At 45.2% G+C, this 24,869-nt stretch overlaps 5 protein-coding genes across 8 annotated transcripts; all 5 read right to left on the minus strand.

Annotated features, from left to right (window-relative positions):
• Positions 1 to 1,917: 1,917 nt before the first annotated feature.
• LOC117844550 (28 kDa ribonucleoprotein, chloroplastic) lies at positions 1,918 to 4,840 on the minus strand. Its single transcript, XM_034725252.2, has 4 exons — positions 4,327 to 4,840; positions 3,549 to 3,650; positions 2,433 to 2,720; positions 1,918 to 2,269 (listed from the first exon to the last, which is right to left on the minus strand). Exons 1-4 carry the CDS (start codon positions 4,759 to 4,761, stop codon positions 2,207 to 2,209), a joined length of 888 nt encoding a protein of 295 aa, XP_034581143.1. The 5' UTR covers positions 4,762 to 4,840; the 3' UTR covers positions 1,918 to 2,206.
• Positions 4,841 to 5,137: 297 nt separating this feature from the next.
• On the minus strand, positions 5,138 to 8,758 carry LOC117844548 (E3 ubiquitin-protein ligase RGLG1). Of its 2 annotated transcripts, none has more exons than XR_004637890.2 (11): positions 8,579 to 8,758; positions 7,774 to 8,498; positions 7,535 to 7,619; positions 7,270 to 7,410; positions 7,066 to 7,179; positions 6,894 to 6,991; positions 6,454 to 6,554; positions 6,224 to 6,323; positions 5,967 to 6,113; positions 5,813 to 5,883; positions 5,138 to 5,440 (listed from the first exon to the last, which is right to left on the minus strand). XR_004637890.2 is itself a non-coding variant. In XM_034725251.2 (11 exons), the coding sequence occupies exons 2-10, from the start codon at positions 7,891 to 7,893 to the stop codon at positions 5,832 to 5,834; spliced, it is 936 nt and encodes a 311-aa protein (XP_034581142.1). In that variant the 5' UTR covers positions 7,894 to 8,498; positions 8,579 to 8,758; the 3' UTR covers positions 5,138 to 5,440; positions 5,813 to 5,831. The 2 variants fall into 2 exon arrangements, 1 of the variants encoding a protein (XP_034581142.1); XM_034725251.2 differs by having other exon boundaries at positions 5,989 to 6,113.
• A 149-nt stretch (positions 8,759 to 8,907) lies between these two features.
• Positions 8,908 to 12,712, minus strand: LOC117844546 (uncharacterized protein At3g49055). The gene is made up of 5 exons (XM_034725247.2): positions 11,339 to 12,712; positions 11,170 to 11,246; positions 10,670 to 10,781; positions 10,451 to 10,567; positions 8,908 to 9,471 (listed from the first exon to the last, which is right to left on the minus strand). The coding sequence occupies exons 1-5, from the start codon at positions 12,584 to 12,586 to the stop codon at positions 9,121 to 9,123; spliced, it is 1,905 nt and encodes a 634-aa protein (XP_034581138.1). The 5' UTR covers positions 12,587 to 12,712; the 3' UTR covers positions 8,908 to 9,120.
• Positions 12,713 to 13,614: 902 nt separating this feature from the next.
• LOC117844547 (serine/threonine-protein kinase AFC1) lies at positions 13,615 to 18,614 on the minus strand. 2 transcript variants are annotated; one of them, XM_034725250.2, is made up of 12 exons: positions 18,380 to 18,614; positions 17,192 to 17,384; positions 16,663 to 16,689; positions 16,323 to 16,476; positions 16,138 to 16,186; positions 15,933 to 16,047; positions 15,496 to 15,587; positions 14,890 to 15,025; positions 14,727 to 14,791; positions 14,549 to 14,646; positions 14,354 to 14,456; positions 13,615 to 14,122 (listed from the first exon to the last, which is right to left on the minus strand). In XM_034725250.2, exons 1-12 carry the CDS (start codon positions 18,473 to 18,475, stop codon positions 13,970 to 13,972), a joined length of 1,281 nt encoding a protein of 426 aa, XP_034581141.1. In that variant the 5' UTR covers positions 18,476 to 18,614; the 3' UTR covers positions 13,615 to 13,969. The 2 variants fall into 2 exon arrangements, with proteins under 2 accessions (XP_034581141.1, XP_034581139.1); XM_034725248.2 differs by lacking the exon at positions 17,192 to 17,384 and having other exon boundaries at positions 18,380 to 18,529.
• A 2,885-nt stretch (positions 18,615 to 21,499) lies between these two features.
• LOC117846620 (manganese-dependent ADP-ribose/CDP-alcohol diphosphatase) lies at positions 21,500 to 23,195 on the minus strand. Of its 2 annotated transcripts, XM_034727846.2 has the most exons (3): positions 22,930 to 23,194; positions 22,745 to 22,828; positions 21,500 to 22,633 (listed from the first exon to the last, which is right to left on the minus strand). In XM_034727846.2, exon 3 carries the CDS (start codon positions 22,590 to 22,592, stop codon positions 21,633 to 21,635), a length of 960 nt encoding a protein of 319 aa, XP_034583737.1. In that variant the 5' UTR covers positions 22,593 to 22,633; positions 22,745 to 22,828; positions 22,930 to 23,194; the 3' UTR covers positions 21,500 to 21,632. The 2 variants fall into 2 exon arrangements, with proteins under 2 accessions (XP_034583737.1, XP_034583738.1); XM_034727847.2 differs by having other exon boundaries at positions 21,500 to 22,828; positions 22,930 to 23,195.
• Between the last annotated feature and the right edge of the window lie 1,674 nt (positions 23,196 to 24,869).

Raw genomic sequence — 24,869 nt, forward strand, 5'->3', positions numbered from 1 at the left:
TTGATCCTCAACCTGATTCTTTGATTCAACCTAAGGCTTAGGGGCTACTCCATATGGAGTGCGACTTTCATCGCACTTTCATATAAAATTAGAGATGAAGGATTCAAGATTAAGTTAAATGAGGCTTGAGCACATTCTAGCCACATGACAGTGCTCGCGTACGTTTAAAGACTCAACCCGACGAAGTGCTTGAAGGACACCAAAACTAGTCGGTGAAGCCTACAAAAGTACTCGGAGCTGCTGCATTTGACTAAAAAGTACTCGACAGCTTGTCGTACATACATCTATGGGCCCACCAGAAGGTTTGGATAGTCCTAAATACAGGGCTGTACACCAAGACGTATCTGACATGGAGGCTATGTTGCAGGACAGTGTAGTCTACGCGGCAAGATAGGAACTAGTAGAGAATTAGGAAAAGTACTCGTAGCAATTAGAGTAGGACTCGCCTAGTCGAATCCGACTAGTATTCTTGTAAATCAACCGACATGTAACCATGCCCCCGGCAATATAAGGTGAGGCAGGGACCCTCTCCAAAGTAATTCAATCCAACCGACACATAGGACGTAGGGTATTAAGCAATCTAGCAGCTCGAACGTGTCTAAATCGTGTGTTTGTGTTCACCTTTGAGTTCCTGATCTCGGCGAGCCCTATTAACCAAAACACTACCTCAGGCACCCCCCCGGTACATTGCCACGTCTAAACACCGACAGACTATGCATATGTTGTAATTCTGAGCATGGATAGCGAAGCAACACATGTATGATCTTAGTAAAAAATATCTTTAAATCTACACCTCCGGTTCGGATCTCGAAACCCCTCACCTTACACAAGAAAGATCATGTCATATCACCTCTATCAGCGCTAGCAGGTTAAGGGTATGATCATAAGAACATGTCATACTCATCGGTAGATCGGGCATGCAAATCTGGTCAACACGACCACAAGAACACCCTAAGCAATCTATCATCAATTAATAGATTGAAAAACAAGCAAACCCGATAAAGCATAAAACCATCAAAAGAGACACTTAGATCGCTAAGAACATGAATACATTTATTACTTCACCATGAATTATTGAGGGATAAGGGTACCCATGGTCCCCATCGACCAGGATACTGGTTGGCATGTCAGTGGGCCTGCCCGACCATACCGTGGTTGGCATGTCAGTGGGCCTGCCCGACCATACCGTGCGGGTCAAGGTATGAAGACACGTGGAGCACAAGCCAGGAGGCCAGGCGAATCAATTCAGCCCGGATATCACGCGATACTTGTTGTAAACCGACTCAGATTGCTTTCCTTGTAACAACCGACTAGAATTAGATCTTGTCTGATTGTAACCCTAGGTCGTTAGCCTATATAAGATGGTCAAGGGTGCCCCTCGAGGGTGACGGATCCCACCTCAACGTATCGCATCCCATACCAATAATACAGTCTACCATGACACATAACGTAGGGTATTACTCTCCGGAAGTCCGAACCTGTTGAAATTTGAAAACTATGTTGTGATACCTGAGTAGTGAACCAAATAGCTATAACGTTATTCATTACTATTACCGCATCAAACCAAACAAAGGACGTAATCAGGGATTCCACCAAACAAAGGATGTAATCAGTGATTCCACCAGAAAACCAGCTGCGACCTGGTTAGGTTTCCCTTTGCCTTACCTGCGCGCCAACCAAACACCAGCAAGATTAAGGAAAATATTGTGTACCATCAGTTTCATGGTCTCTAGCCTCTAGCAAGATTAAGGACTCCTATCCTTCCTGATTCCTACTGCCATTTATTAAAAGGGGGAAAAACATGCTCCCCCTTAAACGCTACGTTAGCCGTGCAATTAACACTGACATGCGGGCCCATATGTGGCTGGAAATTGCACGTGTAAGTGAACATGTCTCGTACTCTCGTCCAGAAAGCAGTAGAGCAAACATGCACATACACACTTGTTTTCCTTGAACAGATGTCAGACAAAATTTCGAATTGCATCGACAAATTAAGCTAGGTGCACCACAACAGTAGCCTACAAGACATGAACTCGTGAACACAACCAATAGTTAACAAAATAGCAGAAGACTTCCCTCTTCACAATAAGACGGGATGGTAGCAAGCCCATCAACACAAGACAAGAGAACGGAGGGTCTACATGTATCAGACCACGCTACGATGCTCCTATGGAACAAGCCTGTTGTCCACCCACACACAGCCTGATTAGAAACCTCGCTGCGGTCGCTCCTCTGCAACATTCACTCGCAGGGCACGGCCATCCAAGCTCTGTACAATTACAGGATGAGAAGTCATATTTTTGGGGGTAACAAAAGCTTTAATTTGGCTGTGGAATATAGAAGAGGTAGAAGATAGAATCACTCCACGGTACAGCCAAATTTGCTTCATTCAATTACTACTGTTATGCAAATGGCAGGGAATCAACACTGACCTGTCCGTCAAGGGCAGCAATAGCATCATCCAATTCCTCCTGTGTTGCCATAGTTACAAAACCGAATCCCCGGGAACGCCCAGTTTCTCGGTCATAGACAACTCGGGCGTCAACTACTTTACCATGCTCGCTGAACAACTGCACCAATTTAGAGTCATCCACTTGCCATGGCAGGTTGCCCACATAAATCCTGAAAGAAGGCCCAAATTGTCTGGGAGATCTTTCTCTTTCCACACGAGAGCCTCTAGGAGCTGCTTTATTTACAGTCAGAAGCCTTCCATTGACATCCTGTCCACATAAACAGGTACTCAGCAACTCATGTAACTGTATATTCTTAAATTGTACTGGGACATCCACATCCATATAGGATAGAATCATGAAATTTCGATATGTGTGTGTGATAGCACTCATGCATAGCATATAGATGAAGTAAGTCAGTATAAAGTATTGAAGTTCACTTACAACAAAGCCTTCACTTGAACAGCACACAAACAGGCATGTATGTCTAAAATCAAAGTCCTTACAGGCATGTGCTATGGGTTGGCCGTACAGGAGCTAGAAGATTAGGAGCACTTCTCCAGCTCCTCCCTTGTTCCAAGCCATTGCATGGGACTATGGGACGGGAGCAAGGAAAAGATACTTAGGTCCAGCTCAAGTTGAAGCTCTGGTGCCAGAAACATTGAAAACTATATTTTCCAACACTAGTTGAGACAGCAGCAACATAAGCACAGGGGAAAGGTGGGGAAGTGCTGACTTTGTTACTTGTTCAATGGCTTGTGGGTCCTACAAGAGGGGCTAGCACATTGCATGAATTTTTAGTACAGATGAATTTGCTGGTGTGTCAGTTAGATCCTCACACACCACTGCTCATGCCCTAGGAATGAGAAAAATATACCCCTATGCCTTAGCAATCTATTAATGTTTACATGAACCATATTTATATGCAAGCTGCGAACAGCATTCGATGCATAACACAGGTGTGCAAATTAGTAGTTAACAATGGTTAAATGAATTGTAACTAGCATAAGCAAACAAGGCTATTGTAACCATAACTAAAGTACTAAACCCAGAATTTATCAAGAAAAACAGCTCCATCAAGTCATCAAATACACTCACATAGCGATGGAACATCTCCACTGCCTTCTCAGCCTCCTCAACAGTACTCATGGTGACAAATCCAAATCCACGGCTCCGATCTGTTTCTCTGTTGTAAATGACCTGCATAGCAACAAAGTAAGTTTACTTCAGAGCACATAAGCAAACTCTTTTTTCAAGCCAGGGGGAACAGGAAGTCAGGAACACATATATCCTCGAACGAGCAAACCATGAATATCCTTGAACTAGGAGCATCATAAAAAAATCCATTAAACGCCTGACCTAACAGATACAGCTAGGTAGGCACCTCCATAGTGTGCAGAGGTTGGATGAGCAACAAGTGTCAAGTGTACATGTTCAGTGTCTTAGGCTGACAATTTGTGCTGAAAGCTAAACAAGGCTTAGGGCCATTTTGCTTAACAGCACATAACAGGTTTTTAATCACCTAGCCAAAGATGCTGTTCTGATAAGAACCTTTAATCACAGCAATATCTCAACACACAACAAGAACATCTCATGAAGCAATACCACATTACAACATACCGGAACCTAAAATATCTGAAGGAATAAGGTCATAATTCGGGCAAGTAGGCTAAAGTAGCTGCACGTTTGCAACTCCAAAAGTGCATTTCGCTACTCTTGCGTAGCGGCATAAAGACATTCGCACTACCTGACTAAAAGTGAAGCCGCTCCAGAATGGAGGCAGCGGAGCCAGTCAGAAGTTTAAATTGAGGCAATTTTTATGCATGGCGTATAAAAATTAAGGAGGCGGAACCGCGGAAGCAACGGCTAGTCTCACCTCCGCGACCTCGACGACGCCGGCCTGCTCGAAGAGCTGCGCGAGGCGCTCGCTGTCGACGTCGTAGGGCAGGTTGCCGACGTAGACCTTGGCCTCCTCTGGCGGCTCGACGTACTCCCCGACCTCCTCCTCCTCCTCGACGGCAGCGTCCTCCTCCTCCTCCTCCCCCGACGCGAACGCCTCCTCCTGCTCCGACTCGGCCCCGTCGGCGGCGGTCGGCTCCGCGTAGTCGACGCCGACGGAGGACTCGAAGGAGTCGGAGGCGGCGAGTGGGGCGAGCGGTAGGCGGCGGGCGGAGCGGAGGCGGAGCAGGCGCGGGGGCGTCGGGGCGAGGAGGACGAGGAAGGGGGAGGTGGGGGTGGTGGGCTTCGTGAGGGAGGCGGAGGTGCTGGCGGAAGCGAGGGCGCGGAGGGACGCCGCGACGGAGGAGGCCATGGTGGCGCCGCGGGCGAGGGGAGGGCAGAGGGGAATGGGAGGAGGAGGGGAAGGGGATAAGAGAGGGAGGGAGGAGCGACAGCGAGCGGGGAGGGGATTTTGGGGGTGGGGCGCCAGGACCAGGAGGTCCAGGAGTCGGCAGGGCAGCGCACGAGGAGGAAGAGGGACGAGCCGATATTTTCCGCTCGTTTTCGTATGGGCCGGGCCGCGGACGGGGTGTTCTACATGGGCTGGGCCGTGTATTTTGCTACTCGCATTTTTAGTCCAAGGTCAGCCAGTTTCCCAAATGGCTCTCAAAAGAAAAAAAACAAAGTTCCCGAAATGGTTGTTAGTATTTGCCACATCTGATACAAATCACATCACATCGGGGAAAAAATGGAGGAGGAGAAAACATTTGCATATTCCAGGTAATCATAAAACCGTCGATCCAAGGTAATTCTGATGTGAGACCTAAGGTTAACCTAATGTCGACTGTCGACTATCAAACTGACTGAACTCTAAACTCTAGGTGGTACTCCCTCCGTCCTAAATTATAGATCGTTTTATCATCTAGATGCATAGATGTTTGTATACTAGAAAAGCTAAAACGACCCACAATTTGAAACGGAGGGACTAGCAAGCTTCAGAGTTCAGGCTGCACATCATCTGCCGTTCCATTCCCTATCCATTTGCGCTTCACCTGCGTGCATCAAAAACAAGGCTTCGTTAGTTATGAAATACTCATGCCCACCTAGCTAGGTCCAGATACTTTTCGGTGTGGTTGATGCAATTCAGATCCTTTTTACCCCCTCGTTTAGTGGTGTAGCAGTGCCACGAAAGAGAAATGTCAAATGTGTGAGCGTAGTGAAAGTTTGCAAATAAAACACGAGTGTGTTGGTCCGCTGAACGGCACCCAAACACTATGAGGTGCATATGCCCAATAGCCAAGGAGGCAAATTCTGAAATTCTACTCCCCCATTTTTTTGAGAGGTAACTACATTGAGATCAGCAAGACAGATTATGGCTCCAGTATCTGTAAATCTTTTGTTAAGTGATCAGATCAGAAACCTACCGGCACTAGCAGAACCGTCTCAGCAAGGTGGGGGAAGAGGAGTCCCCGGAGGCGCACTTGCAGCCTGCTCACTGCAGATCATGCCATTGCGAAACAATCAAAACTCTAGAACAACAGAGACATACTATACATCTAAATGCATTTGAACCAGCACCTTCCGTTCCTCTGACACATACCGGATCCACTTGTCGATTATCGCGCTGTACTGGGCTGGTATCTTCCTCAGAGCTTCCAGAGCAAACTGATCCTCCTTCTCGGCTTGCGACATTTCCCTTGACATTATTTCGGTGAAATCCACAAACTGCAAGGAATACCAAAAGCAGAAATAGAAAAAAAATCAAATCAAGCACATGAGAGAGAAAGAAACGAAATCCTCTATTTGAGAATAGTGTACATGTAACTATCATGTACCTGGAAATTGTCAAACAAACGCCGGTTATCGTGGCGGTGAATACGATCATCCCATGGCACATCACCAACTCCAACGAGGACAATAGACAAAGGGAAATGACTGCAATAAAAAAACCATATAACAACTCTATATCTACGTATGGATCTTTGCAAGTAGATTGAGCTTTCTCGACAAGGAGAATTAGGTGACTTAAAAAAAACTTTAGTTGACTATATTAGGTGACAGTTACCTGGCATGTATGAGAGCCTGAAGAGTCCTTTCTTCAAGGATGTTCACAGATCTTGTCTCATCCGGATACCTTGCTGAATGAGAACCAGTAATTATCGGAACCTGGGGCAAAATGAGCAAATACAAGCATAAAAATTTGTCAGTAAAGCAGTGGTAAGTCATCCGAAACTAGAGAAGGACAACTTCATTTATGTCAGATTAAACAAGGCCGTGGCGAAATGGAAAGCGCCTTATCTATTTGAAGAACATCTGCAATGCACAGTGATCACACTTTTCATACTTTGTTTAGTTAATCACCGCAAGAGCATAAATCTTGATATTTCTCATCTCTAAAAAAAACAGAAAGGACCATACATGCCAAGAAAGCTCAAATCTGACTGCCATATGAAATAATCGACGAGATTTTAATTAGGGCATTTACACAGAAAATGGCATGCATACCTGCCCATCAGCTATGATCAGTAGAATGTGGTACTGGTGCCTAGAAACTTCAACAATTCTCGTTGCCGTTTCTATGATCGGAACTAGAGATGTCGGCCCTAAACCAGAACCCACCGGCCGGTCAGTGAGTGTGATGGGGGGACAAACGGAATGACTGAAAGATGCATTGTACCAGAAAGCCGAACGTGAGGAGCGATCTCTCTGTATCGCTGCAGTGCTTCTGAAACACCGGTGCACGCCCGGCCATCTCTGTGGAAGTTGAAGACGTTTCGATCATGCGTCGTTGCTGAAACAGACGTGGAAGCAAAATGAGAACACCATATCTCTCCTCTCTGGTTTGTTATATGCAAAAGGAACGAAGAATCAGAGGTCTTACTGTCCCCAAAGCCGAAGCATGGGATCTTGTTGTCTTCATCGTATGCTGACAGCGTCCTCCCAATAATGCCGATCGCCTGCTCGTACGGGTTTGGAGCGTTCCCGAGGTGATGCAGGCTTCTCCCGTTGAAACAATGCTTCCCTTAAATTACACAACCGATACTTCAGTCAGTTGTCATGCACAATGACTGGGAAAAGGGAGGGAAAAAAACAAGGTGATCGATGGTAAAAAATAAAAAGAAAAGAAAATAACTGCTAGTGTCAACCTGTCCATTCGTTGCTCCTGGTGAAATCCACCCCGATTACAAGGTTAGATGACTCGAGCCCAACCTTTTGTAGTTTCTCCTTCACCTGGATGGGGAGAGAGAGATACCCAACCCAAAACAACACTGGCAGCGTCAGGAGGTACTCAAGGGTTAGGTAAGTTCTTGGCTTCATGCATCTGTAATTCTCACGCCGGGGGTAATCGGTAATGAAATGGAGTGAAAGTGAGCATGTAGCTGACCTGATCCAAGGTGCTGCAGTTCTGGTCTGTTCCTGCCGATCCATGGCTTTCAGCGGTGACTCTCTTGAGACGAAGGGACCAGGTGAAGCAGAACAGCAGAAACAAAGTGGAGAAGATCATGTCCGGGCTACAAAGGCTCTAACGCTCTCAAAAGCAAGCAAGAAATGGCAGTGAAATCGATCAGGAGCTGGAAACAAGCAGGCTTGGGCGCAGTCGCACTCATCAGCACCTGGAGCCTTTTTATAGTTTTGGGGATGAGACGCAGCAAGGTGAATGCGATTGGCCGGGAGAACGAAACTGCAAGGCAATGACCCAGCAGGACTTAGAGAGGCCGCGACGCGATGGCAACGACGCGCAAAGGATGTCGATGGACACGCTGAAACGAGCAGCCTACGGTGTGGTGCTCTGCTGTGGTGGTGCGAGTGGTTGGTTGCCATGCAATTCTTTAGGGTATTACTACGTTATTAAACTTTTACACCGACGAGCTCGCTCTTAATTTTTGCATAAGAGATGGATGCGTCATGTCCAACTTTCGTCGTGTACGAATAAAGGAAACACGGCGGGGAAAGGAAGATTGGGATTCGTTAATACCTGGAAGAAAAGAGCAAAAGGCCGGCTTGTTGCTAGCCTGTTGGAATTTGCTCTCTTTCTTTGCTGGTTGTCAAAATCTTGTCCTCAGAGAAACCGCAGCTCAAGCACTGAAACTCTGGCGCCCTTGGGATAATCTGGATGATGGTTCAGGATCAGTGTATATCGATATTCTCTTTGCAGAAACGCGCTAGATAATTCCAAGAACAACCATTACCTGGAGGTTGAAAAGGCACTCCGCGTGCAGTGAGACGGCACACGACTTGATATAGCTGTTGACCAGGAGTGGCATCTTATTCGAGTCATTCCAATGCCGCATCCAATAGCAGTAGGCCAGCAACACAGATATATCAATTTTGCAGCTTCACACTGCTGTTTATTCCCACGAATAGCTTCTCAAATATGAGTATTCAACATCTTTATTTGTACACTGGAAACTTGTAGACTTCCCCTTTACAGTGTCATGTACCTAACCTAAAGCAGCATAAACGGTTTCTCGTAATGAAGACCAACTGGTGTTCGTTTTCATCTTAAAATGGAACAATCTTGTCAAAGAATGGAAATCTCAGCATCTTCACTATATCAACTTTTACAATTACACGGAGCCATCCAACACTCTCGTCAGTTTTCCACTAAACATGCATCAACAAATTGGGAAAACATCTACACAAGAACGCAAATCAAAACAAAATTTACCGTTCCCCTTCTCTAAATGAAGGAGCAGGAGCCGTATATGTAAACTGTATAGACATGGCACAACTATATTATTAGGGGTTCAGATAGCTCCATCTCATTGGATGTCTGCTCCATCTCCGCAGGAGGTAACCGCACATAGTTCAGTCCCAACCATTGCCATGGCCAGCACATGTATCTATGGCCATTGCGATTAACAGAATCGGTTCTATTATCTGATTCTTCAAGCTGCCTGTTAAGCTCCTCCAGCCTCTCTCGAAGCCTGGATGATCGCAAATCCGCTAGTTTTAGAGACTTCTCTGCAGCATCGCGTGCTGCCATCGCTGCGGCTGCTGTCTCTTCCTTGAACTTCAGCTTGTTTTCAAGCTCCACCATAGCTTGCTTTGCCTCATCTAATTCCTTTCTAAGGGATGAGATCTGCGTGACAAAGCAAATCCCATCAGATTGAACTCAGCTAATCAAAAGTTTAAAAAAAGGATGGTTGAAACTGATGTTTCATCATCATAAACAAACCATCCATTCCCTTGCATCAGTTAATCTATGTATGTTCGCTTAAACGCAAGTCCAAACGCCATGGCACTATATCTACAAAGGCTCTATAATGCTCCATTGCAGATTGCTGTATGCTCCACACAGTCATCATGGCACTGTGCCGGCTATTGGTTCAGCCGCATCTTCTGCCACCACTAGTTGCCCAAGGCCTTCCTTGCATTACACATCGATAGGTGAAATTTGTCTATCTGGGATAACTGCAGAAGGCATCTAACTTGTTTCTAAACTGAAATTATTTAGATGATTATTAAGCTAACAGGACCATATCTAGGAAGGAATGCACTTAAGAATACTAGAATGATAATCATTAAGTATGGACATGCAATTTGTAACAAAAATAGCAGCAACAAAACATACTCCCTCCGGTTTTTAACATATGAAGGGCCCCTCCCCTGTTTTCAATAAGATATGTATGCCAAATCATATAGTACTGCAGGCTTATGCTTGTCTCACTTATTAGTACCCATAATATGTATGTTTTGGATAATTGCAACATGTAGCAGAGGAAAATCTGCTGAATATCCTTTTTACGGGGAAAAAATCGGTTAAATGTTATTCTCACGGATGCTACTCTAGGTGTTGCAGGCAGTTCACTTTAGATATATTAAACATATAAGTTGCAAAACCAATCACGGTAGTTTGATTGCGCATGGGACAAACTCACTGTACTAGAAGTTACTCCAAAAGAAATCTTTCTAGTCAGATAACCATGACGCAAAGGTGACAAACATGATAGACCCATCAGCTTTTATGAGCAACCCCAACCCCTCAAGAAAACACAAACAAGACACCGAAAGCATAGAGACCAAACAGAACTATATGGAATATGTTTGTATTAAAGCACCTGAATCTGGAACTCTTGCTCAATTGATCTACCAGCTTCAGCTTCCTCCTCTGCTGCCATCTTCCATCTTTTAATCTCCTCTTCAGCAGCTGTCACATCCATCATCAGACCCTCAACCTGAACAGAGTGCATAGAATGTGATTACCCATTGATAATAACCTTAAAGAGAAATAAGTAGTGTACTTGAAACATCAAATTATACATGGGGAAGAAAATTACACTTTCATTTGCCACCCTTTCCTTCTCTTCAAGATGCTTTATTTGCTTTCTTAGCTGGACAATCTCTTTTTCCTGCCCTTCCAGCCTTGTTCTTAGTAGACCAGACTCCGCCCTTAAAGCCAGCAATTGCATAGATGATAAGAAGCGGGAAGCAATTTACAATGGTTCAAAGCATCCACAATAGGATATAGCAACGCAGCAATATCCAAATGTCTTTTTGTTGCAAGGAAGTTCAATAAGCATGTCTTAAAAACCATATGTTCAGTTTACACGAAACCTAAGCCAAATGATATTCTAAGTTCATTAAAGTCACTCTAAGTTCAACAGGCAGAGAAAACAAGGACTAGATGTACAATAAATTGAAACAGGGGATTTCTCTACCCCTAGAGGCTAGAACTGGGTGTGAGCAATCTTGGCCATGGAAATGAACTAAATAGAACCAAAGCTCATCTGTAACCAGCTCGCAAAACTAAAAAACATTCATCAGTCACAATAGCTACCTTAGTGCTTCGACGAGATGTTGGAGCTCAATGATCTTAACTTGGGACTCCTTCATGGTATTCTCTAGTGCCCCTGCCTGCAATGTTGATTGCATAACTAACAATTTAGCGCACTATGCATGCTGAAGAACTTGCAATAACATGGATGGTAGCATCAAATTGGCCATACCAGGGTATAGACCTCGTCCTTCTCCACACTCCCTGGCCTGTGCTCCTTCCGCTCGTCGAGTCCAATCTCAATGCCGGCCTCCCTCAGTCCATCCTCTGCAACCTTTAACACCTCGCTCGTAGTCGCCTGCAGTGCACTCCTGAGCAGCACCCCAATGTGCTCCTTCTCTTTGATCAGTTCATCCACCCTGTCCTCCAAACCCCTCAGCTTGCTCTCCTTGTCATCGATGCATGCCCCAACCTTCTCCAGGGCCATTGCTGCAAGCTCATAGGCCAATTTCGTCCCTTCCAGGGACACCTTGAGGCTTTCCTCAACGTCCGTCTCCTTCCAGACAAAAACCGAGTCTGACAGCGTGCTGGCAGCATCAGCATCGACCAGCTTGACCACCTCCCGCATTTCATCGTACAGCTTGGAGGCGCAGCCGATCTGCTCGGCGAGCACGGGCCTCTGCGCGTCAAGCTTTACCTCGAGAGATGCGATTTTGTCACGGAGCTCGGAGATCTCGGCTTCCCGCTGCGAGAGGGACTTGGAGAGGGATTCGCAATCGGCGGACCTGGACGCGACCGATGCCTCGAGCTCGGAGACCTCGATGGCGATCTGGTAGTTGCGGTGTTCCATCTGCTCCCGTGCGCGGTCGCGGTCCCGGTTGGCGGCGTCGATCTGGGCTAGGAGATCGTCGACGATGTCGTTGGCGCGCTTGAGGACGCCGTACGCGAGGGCGGGGAGGCCGGAGGAGTACTTCTGGGAGGTCGGGAGCGGGGCGGGGGCCGAGGAAGGCGAGGCCTTGGCGGAGATCCTCTCGAAGCCGGAGGAGAGCATGGAGGAGGCGGTGGAGGCCTCGGCCTGGAGCGCGGCGAGGGAGCGGGCGGAGGCGGCGGACTCGGCCTGGAGCGCGGCAAGGGAGCGCGCCGAGGCGGTGGACTCGGCCTGGAGCGCGGCGAGGGAGCGCGCGGAGGCGGCGGCCTCGGTGGTAAGGTCGTCGCGCTTGCGGAGCACGTCCTGCGCGAAGGCCTTGAGGCGGGCGAAACGGTTCTCGGCCTCCGCTAGGGAGCCCTCGGCGGCGCGGCGGAGGCGGCGCTCCTCCTCGAGCTCCGCGGCCAGGTCCAGCAGCCGCTGCTGCGCCTGGGCATCGGGCTGGGGCTGGGCCTGTGGTAGGGTTTTGTGGGCGGAGGCGGAGGCGGAGGAGGGAGGCGGGAGGGGGTCCTCGTCGACGTCGGAGAGGACGGCGGCGTCGTCGTCGTCGGCCATGGCGTCGGGAATTGGCCGGCCTGGACGGCGGTGGTGGTGGTGGTGGGTTTGTGTCGTCGCGTCGCGTGGACGGGGAGGTATCTTCCTTGCGGCCTTGCCTTGCCGGGTCGTTGGGCCAGCTGACTTGATTAGGTGCCGGTTCGGTTTTATTTTATTTTTTTCTGCACACAAAACGAACTGCTCTGTTGGGCTGTTTGGACACCTTCTGGAAAGATGATGACTCGGACCCGCCGTCTCGATGCGTGCGGCTACTTTTCAAGCTCCATGGACGGGCAGGTGAGGTCGCCGGAGACGGAGAAGAAAGGAGTTGGATGAAGCACCATAAACCAGAAGTCTTCAATTTTTTTTAATAAAAAGTCTATTTTACAACCCTCACCTATTTACTTTGTCCACTTAACCTCCTAAGCAAAATTTAGGTTCGTTTTGCTCCTCTAAACTATTTCCTTTGATCCAATCTACCTCCTAATTAGATTTTTTTTCTTCACGTGCAAGTTGAGATTTAATTTCAGATTTTACCAGTTGAATTATAACACGATGCTCTACGTTAGAAAAATATATTAGTAATTTTTCATGATTACCTTTTATACAGTTTTATATGTCTAAGATCAATTTCGTATTAAATATTTCTAAACTATGAAAATAACCATGAAATTTTTTTTAACATAAGACATCATGGTATCTGCTCACAAAACTTGAACTCAAAATTCAGCCCATATACGAAGAAATAAAAAAGAAAAATTTAATTAGGGGATAGATTGGATTAAATGAAATAGTTTAGGGAGTAAAGTGAGTCAGGAGGTTAAACTGACAAAACTGATGGACGAGTAAAATAGACTTTTCTTTTTTTTTCTTTTTTTGGGCGAAGGGCGAAAGGAAGGAATCTTCGTCTCGTATACACTCCGATGCTTCAGTAACTCCGCAACGGAAGGGAACGCATCAGCAGCGACACGAACAAGTTTCATTCCAATTTCACCTAGGACGCGTGTACGAATCTCGTAGTTGTATAAACTTTCTTCGAGAGCTTGATATTTATAAACTTGCAGCTGCATTATGCGGAACAATTTGTAAGCTGATTGAGAAACTTAACCGCACTCTTCATACACACTTACAACGGCGAAAGAGCAAATGAGCTTTACAGTTTCTTTCCATGCAATCACAATTCACAACATACAAGCTAATTTTTCTACCAGCACTTGTTTAGATACCATCTGAATTCTTGGCGGCGTCACTAGCCTTTGAACCCTCATAGCTAGTTCTTTCATCAGTTTTTAGTCAGATGAATGTAGCGTAGCATCATCAGAGATGTCATAGCGACTGCCTATTGCCATATCTCGTGATTTTGTGAAGAAGCCATGACTGAACGCTTCTTCAGAATCGGAGATGTCATAGAGACCTCCTTTCACCATATCTTGTGAAGAAACCATGACTCAATGCTTCTTCAGCAGTCAACCTAGCTGAGGGCTCATAAGCGAGAAGGCGCTTCAGCAGGTCAATGAAATCCCCAGCAGAGTGATCCACGTGCTGCATCACCAGGTTCTGCGCCGGAGACAAAGGACCATTGTTAGAACAGTAAATAAAATCAAAAGGGTTTTTCAAAAAAAAAATTAAAAGGCAGTTGCCAAGGAGAAATAGATGTATTGCCTTCGAACAAGAAAACTTGAGTCATTGTGCATAATAGCAAGGTGGGAAAATAAGGTTTAGTGAACAAATTGAAAATCCAGGAGGAAGCATTAATCATCCAAGAATTAGGAGCCCTGTCACATTTACCTGGAGGCGAGGCAATTTGAGAACAGCTCTAATGCTCTCCCTTGTTGTTGCCCCTTCTGGCCAGTTCAATTTTCCTCTTCTGACGTACTTCTCTGCATGTTGGCTGAGTTTACAAAAAGCAAGCAGCTAGAGTTAAGTCTCAAAGGAAGCATTAGGTGCTAATAGTGCCAATAGCACAGGTAACAAAAGCCATACTCTGCTTTTTCCAGCATGTGCCGTGGAAGAGACCCTAAAACTCTCTCCATCATTGCCAGGTGTTCCAAGTTCTCGTGGGTTTGGAACAGCGTCTCACCCTGTAAAATGAGGCCAATGATTTAATCAGACATTCACCCTTCTCAAGGATAGCAACAAACAAAATAAGAGAAGTACATACCGAGCAAAGCTCAACAAGTATACAACCAACACTCCAAATATCACATGGGTAGCTCCATCCATGCCCTTACAAGTTGCAACGGTGACATAAATATTAAGCTCCCGTTCCACAAGCAATGAAAATGGTGTATGCAATTGGGTAGCAACTACAGTCAAGTTCATACCCAAAATAACTTCAGGGGCTCGATAGTGCCTAGTAGATACAATGTAGCTGCGGTCCTGGTGATGGTATGCTGCACTTCCAAAGTCAATCAACTTGATGGCACTTGATTTTGGCAGTTTCCTTGAGAATGATCCATCCTAGATTGAAAAATTTTAGTGAAGATAACTAATGAAGCAGAAAGTATAGTTCAAGAGAAATAAGAATGAACTCGAGATTAAACTGATATCTCTTATGCGCCTTAGCAGCGACAGCACCATGTAGGTCCAAGCACACAAGCAGCAACCATATGCAATTAGATTAACTTAGTTTGCTTGTTAGCTAAATTAAGTAGTACCAACTTTGGATGGTTATGATTAGATGAGATCAAGTTTGTTAGCACCATTTGTAAGGGCTGGCTCTATAAAAATATGAGCTGGTGTATCCCATTGAATCAAGCAAGAATTAAGAAGAAAAGGTCCTTATTGCTGTGCCAAGAGCTTAGGCCCCCGGCTAGCCATCTCTCCTTCCCTTCCACCACGCAAATGCCAATTCATAGCAATGAGCACGGTCAAAATTTGTCTAAAATCTTTCCTATAGTTAATCTTAATCATGTAAATGGTAAAAGTACCTTAGAATCAGGTAACTTGACATAATCCGAAGAAACAAGAAGGATGTTCTCTGGTTTCAGATCAGTATGAATTAGCTGCAGACGATGCATAACTGCAAGGAAGGAAAGGCAAACATCAGGATACAAGAGAAATAAATCATGCCAACCCATGTTAAGAGTGCTGATATAAAAAATAGACAATCCCAAAAGGCAAAGAAAACAGCACCAAAATAGCACAAAAGTATTTGAAAAATAAGAAAAAGTTTGCTAAAGAAAGGGAAAAAAACATGACAAGCACTATCCACTGTCTTTCAAATGTGAAAAATTTTGGACTCGAAATATTGAGTTGAAGCTAAAGACGATTAGGACATCAGACACAGAAAACAAAAAAAGTGAGGAAGAATCTTGATAGAAAAAATTGACATATTTGAAGTTTGCAGGGTACTGTATCTACACACATGCAACAGATTCCAAAAGTTGCTCTCCAATCTGGCGAACTAGATCAATTGGGAATGGGCGGTAGCCAGTTTTCCGCAGAAAATCATATAAGCTTGGGCCAAGCTTCTCGCAGACCTGTTCATTCACCGAAATTTATTGATTGATTTGACCCCAATGTCTACTTGACAGGTTGGGGGAAATTCTATAAATCAACCATATACTTACAATACAAATATGGCTACGATAGTCAAACCAGTTCCGTATTTGAACACAACTGCAAAAACACTTGTAAGCATGTAGCCTGCCTCCATCACAGTAGCAACATAGTAGTTTTTAAGAAAGAAAATAATTTACATCACGGAAGTTATTTGTTTGGTTTCATATTGTGGACAAGTAAACATATGACTTACTGTTTGCCTGATGCATCGTTTCTTGCAAGCTTCTGTAGGACATCAATCTCTATCATTGCTGCATCACTGTACTTCTGTACAGAACGAATAACTTTAATAGCCACCATCTCTTTGCTTTCTCGGTCCCAACATTCCAGTACCTGACCAAATGTACCTAAACAACAAAAACATATCAAATATTACAGGTAAGTTTTGCTCAGTTCCATCATATAAATAATTTCGGTCGACATGGTCCTTCAGAGACAATAACAATGCCACCTTTAGATTCGCAAATTAATAAATTAAAATTAAACAGTTCACATTTTACAATATGAATACATGATAGCAAAGAAATACTAACCTTCACCCATTTTTCTGTATATCTTGTCTGCAAAAAAAAAGATATATTAGAACAGTGCCATTTCTGTGACTGCAACAAGTTCAGGAGCATTTATCAATAAGAAAACAGACAGCCGACATGCACTAAGAAAAAAGGAGCTTATGTCAAGATGAAACATAATGGTAACATCACTGGCTTTAGCTATAAAATAAGTCAACACAGACGACCTTGAAAACCTTGAACCACCATAGATTAGAAAGGAAAACTGAGATAGGAACATCCAAGTAAGAAATATTTTTCTGAATGAATTAGTTGTTTAAAAAATGGTCCCAAAAGGGTATCACAGCAAATAGATCAACCTTTAGCATTGAGGTATGTTTGAAAAACAAACGAAAGGTTTAAATGGTGATGCACATTTAAAAGAAAAGAATATGCTAACACAAGGTATCCGCAAAATTTTTTAGAAGAGTCAAAAAAAGGAAATCCAAGAAGGATAAACATCACATATCACAGAGATATTAATCCAATAATGATAGTCAAGTGTAATTACAGCGAGAGGTCAAATTCTCTCCGACAGCAAATACGTAATGGCCATCTTTATCGTCTTCTCTCCAAGGAGGGGAAGCATTTCGAGCCACACCCTTCGGGAGCAGAGACGAACAAGTATGGTCGGAATGATTTGCTGATAATAGCAGGCTGGCCACACCACCAACTTCTTGCCCACAAAATGTTCCTATCTGAGCCTACACACATCCATCCATTCATTTTTTTCATGCAAGAGAAAAATATAAACAAATACTTCCCCATGTGATGGTAACAGTGATAAGTGAGCCAAATAAGAAAAAAGGGATACAGTGGATAATAGCACAAGGAACACAGGCGTAGTACATGACAGATTATAAGTAAGAACTTGAAAGCATGTATTGTACATTCTTTCTTTCATTCCATCCACACCACACAGGAAAAATGGAACTTGGCAAGCTACAAATTACTTGTATTAACATGCAAACTTTAACAGATACCGCACTATTCAGAAATGTTATCGGTAGTTCTTATTTGATTAATTGAATCCAGTTAGATCATAATCATGTAGACCCAGCATAATAACAATCGCAACAGAATGCCTTGGGTGAATTATCTCAAACCATGTTCCTATTTCACAATTTCAGGCAGCAAGCTCATATAATTTATGACACTAGTTTATACCAAGATGTTTCCCATGATTAAAGCATCTTAAAGGGTGAATTGTCCACATAAGCAAAATTTAATGTGTATCGACCCAATTTTTTGGTATTTTAAAAAAACTATGTGCAAGCTCTAGAGTGTGTTCTCAAAACAAGAAAAACGTGCAAGCTCTAGGGTGTGTTCTCAAAATAAGAAAACATGCAAGCTCTAGATGATACTAAAAGCTGTTCGGAGTCAATCTGGCTTGATAAAGAGTTAGCAGCACCCTCCAGAACCTTAACATGCTAATTTTGCAAGGCAGTTCTAGAAACTCTACAGATCCGGACTCTAAATTAAACAACTAGACCTAGATCCAGAATCTTCATTTATCCGCAATTCATAACAAGGTAATGACATAGGTAGCTAAATAGATGATCGATCCATGCGAAATCAAGCTAACCGAAATAGATGATTGATCCATGCGAAATCACCTCCTGGGGATGCCATATCTAGGCAAAACGTATCCTAAACTGCACATCGGAGAGCAGGGGAGTCGGTAAAAAGGGGCGTTTACCTCGGCAGCCGGCGCCACGTCCCAGCCAAGCCTCGGGCGCTTGCGGGGGCGGCCGGTGGCCAGATCGGCCGCGGCGGCAGCGCACTTGGCCGCCATTTCTGTTGCTTGTGGTGCTCCGATTAGCGCGTGTTCCCGAACGGGGAGGGGGGTTGTGAATTGGGGAATTGTGAGGAGGAGGAGGTCGGCGAAGGGGAAAGTGGAGGGACGCCCGTAATATGCTGGGGAATGGGATCGGGTGCGGACCTGCTGCGGCAGGCCGGTAGCGTACGCCTCCTGCTGGTGCTGGGTCTGGTAGTTTGACCAAACGGAGGGAGCTCGCGCTGCGCCAAGATTCGTGCTTCATCTTGATGCGTGCACCGTTCCGGGATACTCCCCACCGTTCGAAATTGTAGATCGTTTTGACTTTTTTTAGATACAATATATGTCTAAGGCCTTGTTTGATATGGCTCCAGCTCTAAGTGGAGCTGCTCTACTCCAAAACTTCAGGTAGAGTCAGCTCCACTTCAGAACTCCAGAAATAAAATGGGGTGTTTGGCTAGATGGGTACTCTCAGCTAAAAAAACGATTTCAGTGTTAATTGCCATTGTTGCCCCCAATTCAGGCCCCACTTATCATCCTCTCCCCCTCCTTTCTTCCTCCTTTCTTTTTCCTCTCTCTGTCGTTGCCCACTGGTCACCTAAAGGAAGAGGAGGGGAAGGTACCGTTAGCAGGTGGGTGGTGCTGCCGGCGGTGGGAGGGTGCGGCTGGCGGCGGGGCTCGGGCGGGCGGCGGGGTGTGCGGCCGGCGGCGAGGCTAGGGCGAGCGGCGGTGTGGGCGGCCGGCGGTGGGGCTCGGGCGACGGTCGTGAGAATTGAGGTGATGGAGGGAGGCGCGGGATGGGGAATAGCGGAATAGAACAAAACGTTTTTTTTCATAACCAGTGGCATTGGTGGGTAATTATCCACCAACTCCACGAGGAGGTTCAAAAGAGTGGTTTCTGGAGCAGCAAAAGAGGTGCTCTAAAACTCCACCTTCATTTGCACTACAGCTCCATGAAGTTGTCAACTCCATGGAGTTTTGGAGTTGAGGTGTTTGGCTGAATTTTTTGATGGAGTTGCTGGAGTTTAGGAGTGAAGCTGTGCCAAACAGGACCTAAATACATAATAATATCTATTAAACTAAAAAAAGCTAAAACGACTTATGATTTGGAACGGAGGAAGTAGATGTGACATCCTGGCCCAAGGCTTAATAGGATTGATAGAATACTCATACCAACAAGTTGCAACTTCTTTTCCGAAAGCTCATCCTCAAAGAACTCCAGGGTTAAGCGGGACGCCACAGTTGGTATCAGAGCTGACTCTCGCGGTTTTCACGAGCGCGTGTGGTCGCAATTGCGCAGGCATGGTGTGCATGGCTGGTGTCGACCCAGAGTGGTCACACAGCATGGCACATGCGCTGGCACCGGACACACGGACGTGGCCAAGAGGGGACGTTCCTGGGTTGGGGTTGACCGACGAGGGCGTCGGTCTTCTAAGGGGGTGAGTATGTGATATCCTGACCCAAGGCTTAATAGGATTGATAGAATACTCATACCAACAAGTTGCAACTTGTTTTCCGAAAGCTCATCCTCAAAGAACTCTAGGGTTAAGCGTGCTTGGCCCGGAGCAATTTCAGGATGGGTGACCGATCGGGAAGTTCTTCCCAGGTGAGCACAAAGTGCGCAGAAAAGACTTGTGTTGGTCTGTGAGGGAATTCTTGATATCCTAAAGAGCTGACAGGTGTAAGCGGGCCCGGCCCCAGGGGCGGGACGCCACAGTAGACTATAAGACGGTGTTTGTTCGGTCTCATGTAACATAATCGTATTAGAGCATTCCAATCCAACTATCATATTGGGAGAATTAATAAGAAAATAGTGCTCCAACAGTCTCACTTTATCTTTCCCTTTTCCCAATAATTCATCGCAACTCTCTCTAAATAAATAAAGGATGAGTTATGAGACTCCACATGGTAACATTACGGCTGTTTAATTCGGTGGGATCTGCAATGCGTTAACACATAATTGGATAGCGGGCAATTTATGGCCCATTCCGCTCCTCCCTGACCGGTATCACATCGATTAAGCTACACTCATCTTAAAATGCAATTAAATAATTGCATCCAACCAAATAAAATCTGCAATCAACGATTCCACCACCAAACACCCTGTAACCTGATTCCCTCACCGTTTATGTTACCCAGCGTGAACCAAAACACATCTTAAAAGGGAAGCGAAAATACAGTAGTGAGTAGTGACAGTCTGATCATATATTTCTGCCACCGCAATCAAATTTCGCCCTGCATCGCAAACATGTGGCTTATGTATGATACTGTAAGAAGTATCAAGTTTCGATCAACCTCATGCTGTGAATGCATCCATTTATAGTCTCAAAAATCAAGCTAAGCGTACGAGTATGAAAGTTTTGATCAACCTCATGCACTTAGACAAGGAACTACAAAAAGAAGATGCTATGAATGCAACCATTTAGCCTCAAGAATCAAGCTAGCATACAATTATAAAATTTTGATCAAACTCATGCACTTGGACAAGGAACTACAAAAAGAAGATGCTGCGAATGCAACCATTTAGTCTCAAAAATCAAGCTAAGCATACAAGGAACCGAAAAGGAAACAGAGCATCAAGTTTGATCAACCTCCTTCAGTTGGACAGGGCATTGGAAAAAGATGATGTGAACACATGGCTGCAACCGCTCCTTTTAGTCCTTTCACTTCTACAGATTATTATTAGACAATAATCATGTAAAGTAGCTGCAGACAGGGGCATCATAGTATGATTGTCTACAAGTACCAATCGAGAAATCCTCATGTAAAGTACCCCCTCCGTCCCAAATTACTATTCATTTTGGCTTTTCTAAATGCATAGCAAAAAAAGTACCCCCTCCGTTCCAAATTACTATTCATTTTAGCTTTTCTAGATGCATAACTTTTGCTATGTATCTAGACGTAATATATATCTAGGTGCATAATAAAAGCTATGTACCTAGAAAAGCCAAAACGAATAGTAATTTGGGACGGAGGAAGTAGCTGCAGACAAGGGCATCACAGTATGATGGTCTACAAGTAACAATCGAGCAATCCTCAACAGAAACTAAATTTGGATCATATGGATTTCATTTCATTATTGAATATAACTCAGTTCCTATGGAATAATGCCATCAAACAATGAGGTCACATGAAATTTCGTATGCTAGACAATTCAGTCTAATGGTCTAATGGCTCAAAAATGGATTTCAGTATTGGCCATTCTGTCAGAACCTACAAGCAGCAGCCTGTCAGGATACACTTCAACATGCCCAAAAGCGCTGGTGCCAGGAGGACACTCCAATGCAGCCTCAAGAGTGCGGTGATGCACACCGTGCGAGTCCACAGAGTGGCCACCCTTGTGGTCATGCCCTGCAAAGCAGGCCTTGACACAGTTGTACCGGTGAACAATAGCCATAACCTCATCGTAGTTCCACATGAGAGCTGCCGGGGAAGAAGCACCGGGATCCATTGGGAGATGGCTGCATATGATGACATTTTGATGAAGTGTCGATGCGTCCTGGAGCACATCATTGAGCCAGGACAGCTGCTCCTCGCCAACTGCACCATTAAACTTCACAAATCGCCTGTCAATGCCAACCAGACCATCAGGGCTGTTCTTGTCAGTGTTTGGGTTCTTTTCATCCAGGAGCTTCGTTGCTGCTGCAGTCACAGGATGATCATGGGGCCAGCCAAGGCAACTGAAGTCATAAGCATCCAAAACAACAATTCTGAACTCAGGGCATGGCGAGAAGTCATAATAAGCTCGATCTGAATGGGTTGGCATCTTCAGCAAAGACACCAGCTTGCTGCGAGGAAGGTTGTAGAGGCAATGGTTGCCAAACATGTGATAGGTTGGCCCGTCAAACACGTCGAATTCATCAAGGACCTTCTGCACCGCCGACAGCGATTTGTCCTTTGGGCAGTAGCCATCGATTATGTCGCCAAAGTTGATCGAGAACTTAATGTTGCCATGCTTGTTCCATCTATTGACAGCCCTTTGGAGGACACTGATGCTGTGGCGGTAGTAGCGCGGGACGCCGAGGAATGAGCGGCCATCTGGGATATCGGCATACTGCACATCAGCAATTACACCAAACGAAAACATGGGTTCCTTCGCAGAAGCAGCAGCCACTCCATTTGCCACAGACATCATCGGAGATTCTGATCTCGGAAGAAATTATCCCTGTGCTGGAACTGAAGACAGACACGATGCATTCAGGACTCTGAAGCCAAGGGTGGCAATGGGGGTTTCAGTTGAACCCAAAATTTTATGGAGAACTTTCAGACTGAAATTTGTGGGCGCACCTTAAATAGGTCTGACAGAGTACTAACAACGTACTATCGTGTCCTCTGACTCTCTGAGATCGATCCACACCTTAAGAGCAAAACCTAATTGAACAAGGGATGGATGGGTTGGGTACTGATAACATAACGGACTCACAACAAGGGAATCCATCTATACAAGCTACTATGAAGCTAATATTGCTTACCTGCAAAAGAAGGAATCAACCAAGCCCAGATGGATCTCCGCTCCGCCCCACCAGACCGAGCGAGGAGCGGCTCACAAAGTAGACAGGAGTCGAGACGAGGCCGTCGCCGAAAGCGTCCGCTGCTCTGGATAGACTTGGTCGGATTCCTCGGCGATCTCTGAAAATCTCCCACGGCCAGGGCACTGGTTGTCCTCCGACCGCACAACCTCGAAGCGCCCTCCCGAGGAGGAAGAGGAGTCTTGTGGAATTGTGGAACCTGATCGGGATCTGCCCCATTCTGAAGAAGCCCGAGCCCGGCCCAACATAGGTACAATAGACATTTGGGCCTGCATTTGGGCAGGAGCAAAATTTGCAGGTCCCAAAATTTAAGGGAGGGTTTTATTTTTCGACAATGTGAACTTAAGTTGATGAAAGCATTCGGAAAAAGGCTCCCGTTGATGAAAAACAGGAGGAACCTGCTGGGCCACGTGCGTGGTGGGGTGGTGCCGTGGTGGTCACTTGCAACAAAGCACTTTTTTGTGTGTGTGAGATGGAATCGCAAAATTGATTTAGGGTGCTTTCCAACAAATTATGGAAATTTTTGTCCATCTGGATTCGAGTTTTTGATTTGCACGGGTACTCGTATTTTTTAAATTTATTTTAGACTTAATAAACATTATTCTTTTAGTAATGGATAGCGTGCCCATTAATAATGAGACGTTTTGGTGATTTTATCAATCATAAGATCTGTCAGCTCAATTTCTTGATGGTACTCACAATATTAGAGTTACATCGCATGTATTCATAGGGGTGAGTGTGCGTGTGTACGAGTGTCTACGTGTATATCATGTTTAGGGAAAAAACATCAAGATATTAGTGCGGTAGAAAAGTGTTTAAATACCAAAAATGAATTGTATGCCTTTTCTATTTATTTTAATTAATTTTTTTGGCTGAATAGGCTACTAAATTAACTCAATATGTTATTAGAACTAGATCTCTCGAGCTTGTATCTTGGCATGGACACGAGGAGTGTTGGAATACACGTAATTACTTTTCCTGTCATGTAAAGGTTTTGGGTTAATCTTGCCTGTGCATGTAGCTTAATGAAAAGGCCAATAGACTTTTGTAAAGAAATAGTTAGTCCTACAATTCATCTTTAGTGCCCAGAACTTGTCATGCTTTTGTCCGTGAGGCGAATAGATATGCGATGTTGTTTGTTGAAGCTGCTGAAGATACTGTTGCAATCCTTAGTCGCGTCGAGATGTTAATGTCCTAAAAAACAGTTGTGGGTGTCCCAGACAAATGGTCAAGGAAACAGCTTATTCGAATGCACTAACCCCTTGTTTACTTCACTCCCAACTCCCAACTTTGGCACTATGCAAAAAGAAGATTCCCCATCACATCAAACTTGCGGTACATGTATAGAGTACTAAATGTAGATGAAATTAAAAACTAATTGCACAGTTTTGTTGTACTTTGCGAGACGAATCTTTTGAGCCTAATTAGTCAATGTTTGGACAATAATTTACAAATACAAACGAAACGCTACAGTGTTGCTACAGTATTTTGGCACCTCTCAATTTGATCAAGTAAACAAGGGCTAAACTTTATTTGTATCAATTTCAACGAAATAATGTTAAGCTACTTGGAATTTGTCCTGTTATAAATTTTCATCCGAGGTCTCATTCTGTCAGAGCCTACAACAGCTACAAGCACGAGCGTGTCAGGGTACACCCTCGACGTGCCCAAACGCGCTAGTGCCCGGGGGGCACTCCAGCGCGGTGATGCACGGGCCGGCACGCCGTGCGAGTCCACGCAGCGCAGCAGCCGCGCCCGGTGGTCGTGCCCGGCGAAGCAGGCCCTCACGCAGCCATACCGTGGACCACGAGTCCACGACCGCCATCCCCTCCGCCGTAGCATGCAGTTCCACATGAGAACGACTCCGGGAACGCCGCGCCGGG

Source organism: Setaria viridis, chromosome 2 (genome assembly GCF_005286985.2).
Source record: "Setaria viridis chromosome 2, Setaria_viridis_v4.0, whole genome shotgun sequence".
Classification (NCBI taxonomy): domain Eukaryota; kingdom Viridiplantae; phylum Streptophyta; class Magnoliopsida; order Poales; family Poaceae; genus Setaria; species Setaria viridis.

Excerpts from the sequence above, each read along its gene's own strand:
- LOC117844550 (XM_034725252.2), bottom strand. The coding sequence starts at position 4,761 with ATGGCCTCCTCCGTCGCGGCGTCCCTCCGCGCCCTCGCTTCCGCCAGC. Across the intron at positions 3,651-4,326 it reads GCGTCGTCGAGGTCGCGGAG|GTCATTTACAACAGAGAAAC; the intron begins GTGAGACTAGCC and ends GTTGCTATGCAG. Across the intron at positions 2,721-3,548 it reads TGGAGATGTTCCATCGCTAT|GATGTCAATGGAAGGCTTCT; the intron begins GTGAGTGTATTT and ends TTATGTGGACAG.
- LOC117844548 (XM_034725251.2), bottom strand. The coding sequence starts at position 7,893 with ATGATCTTCTCCACTTTGTTTCTGCTGTTCTGCTTCACCTGGTCCCTT. Across the intron at positions 7,411-7,534 it reads CAGGAGCAACGAATGGACAG|GGAAGCATTGTTTCAACGGG; the intron begins GTTGACACTAGC and ends GTGTAATTTAAG. Across the intron at positions 7,180-7,269 it reads ATGCTTCGGCTTTGGGGACA|CAACGACGCATGATCGAAAC; the intron begins GTAAGACCTCTG and ends CGTCTGTTTCAG.
- LOC117844546 (XM_034725247.2), bottom strand. The coding sequence starts at position 12,586 with ATGGCCGACGACGACGACGCCGCCGTCCTCTCCGACGTCGACGAGGAC. Across the intron at positions 10,782-11,169 it reads CATCTCGTCGAAGCACTAAG|GGCGGAGTCTGGTCTACTAA; the intron begins GTAGCTATTGTG and ends GCTGGCTTTAAG. Across the intron at positions 9,472-10,450 it reads AGCAAGAGTTCCAGATTCAG|ATCTCATCCCTTAGAAAGGA; the intron begins GTGCTTTAATAC and ends TTTGTCACGCAG.
- LOC117844547 (XM_034725250.2), bottom strand. The coding sequence starts at position 18,475 with ATGGCGGCCAAGTGCGCTGCCGCCGCGGCCGATCTGGCCACCGGCCGC. Across the intron at positions 16,187-16,322 it reads AACGATGCATCAGGCAAACA|TTGTGTTCAAATACGGAACT; the intron begins GTAAGTCATATG and ends GTGTTTTTGCAG. Across the intron at positions 15,026-15,495 it reads TCAAGTTACCTGATTCTAAG|GATGGATCATTCTCAAGGAA; the intron begins GTACTTTTACCA and ends TTTTCAATCTAG.
- LOC117846620 (XM_034727847.2), bottom strand. The coding sequence starts at position 22,592 with ATGATGTCTGTGGCAAATGGAGTGGCTGCTGCTTCTGCGAAGGAACCC.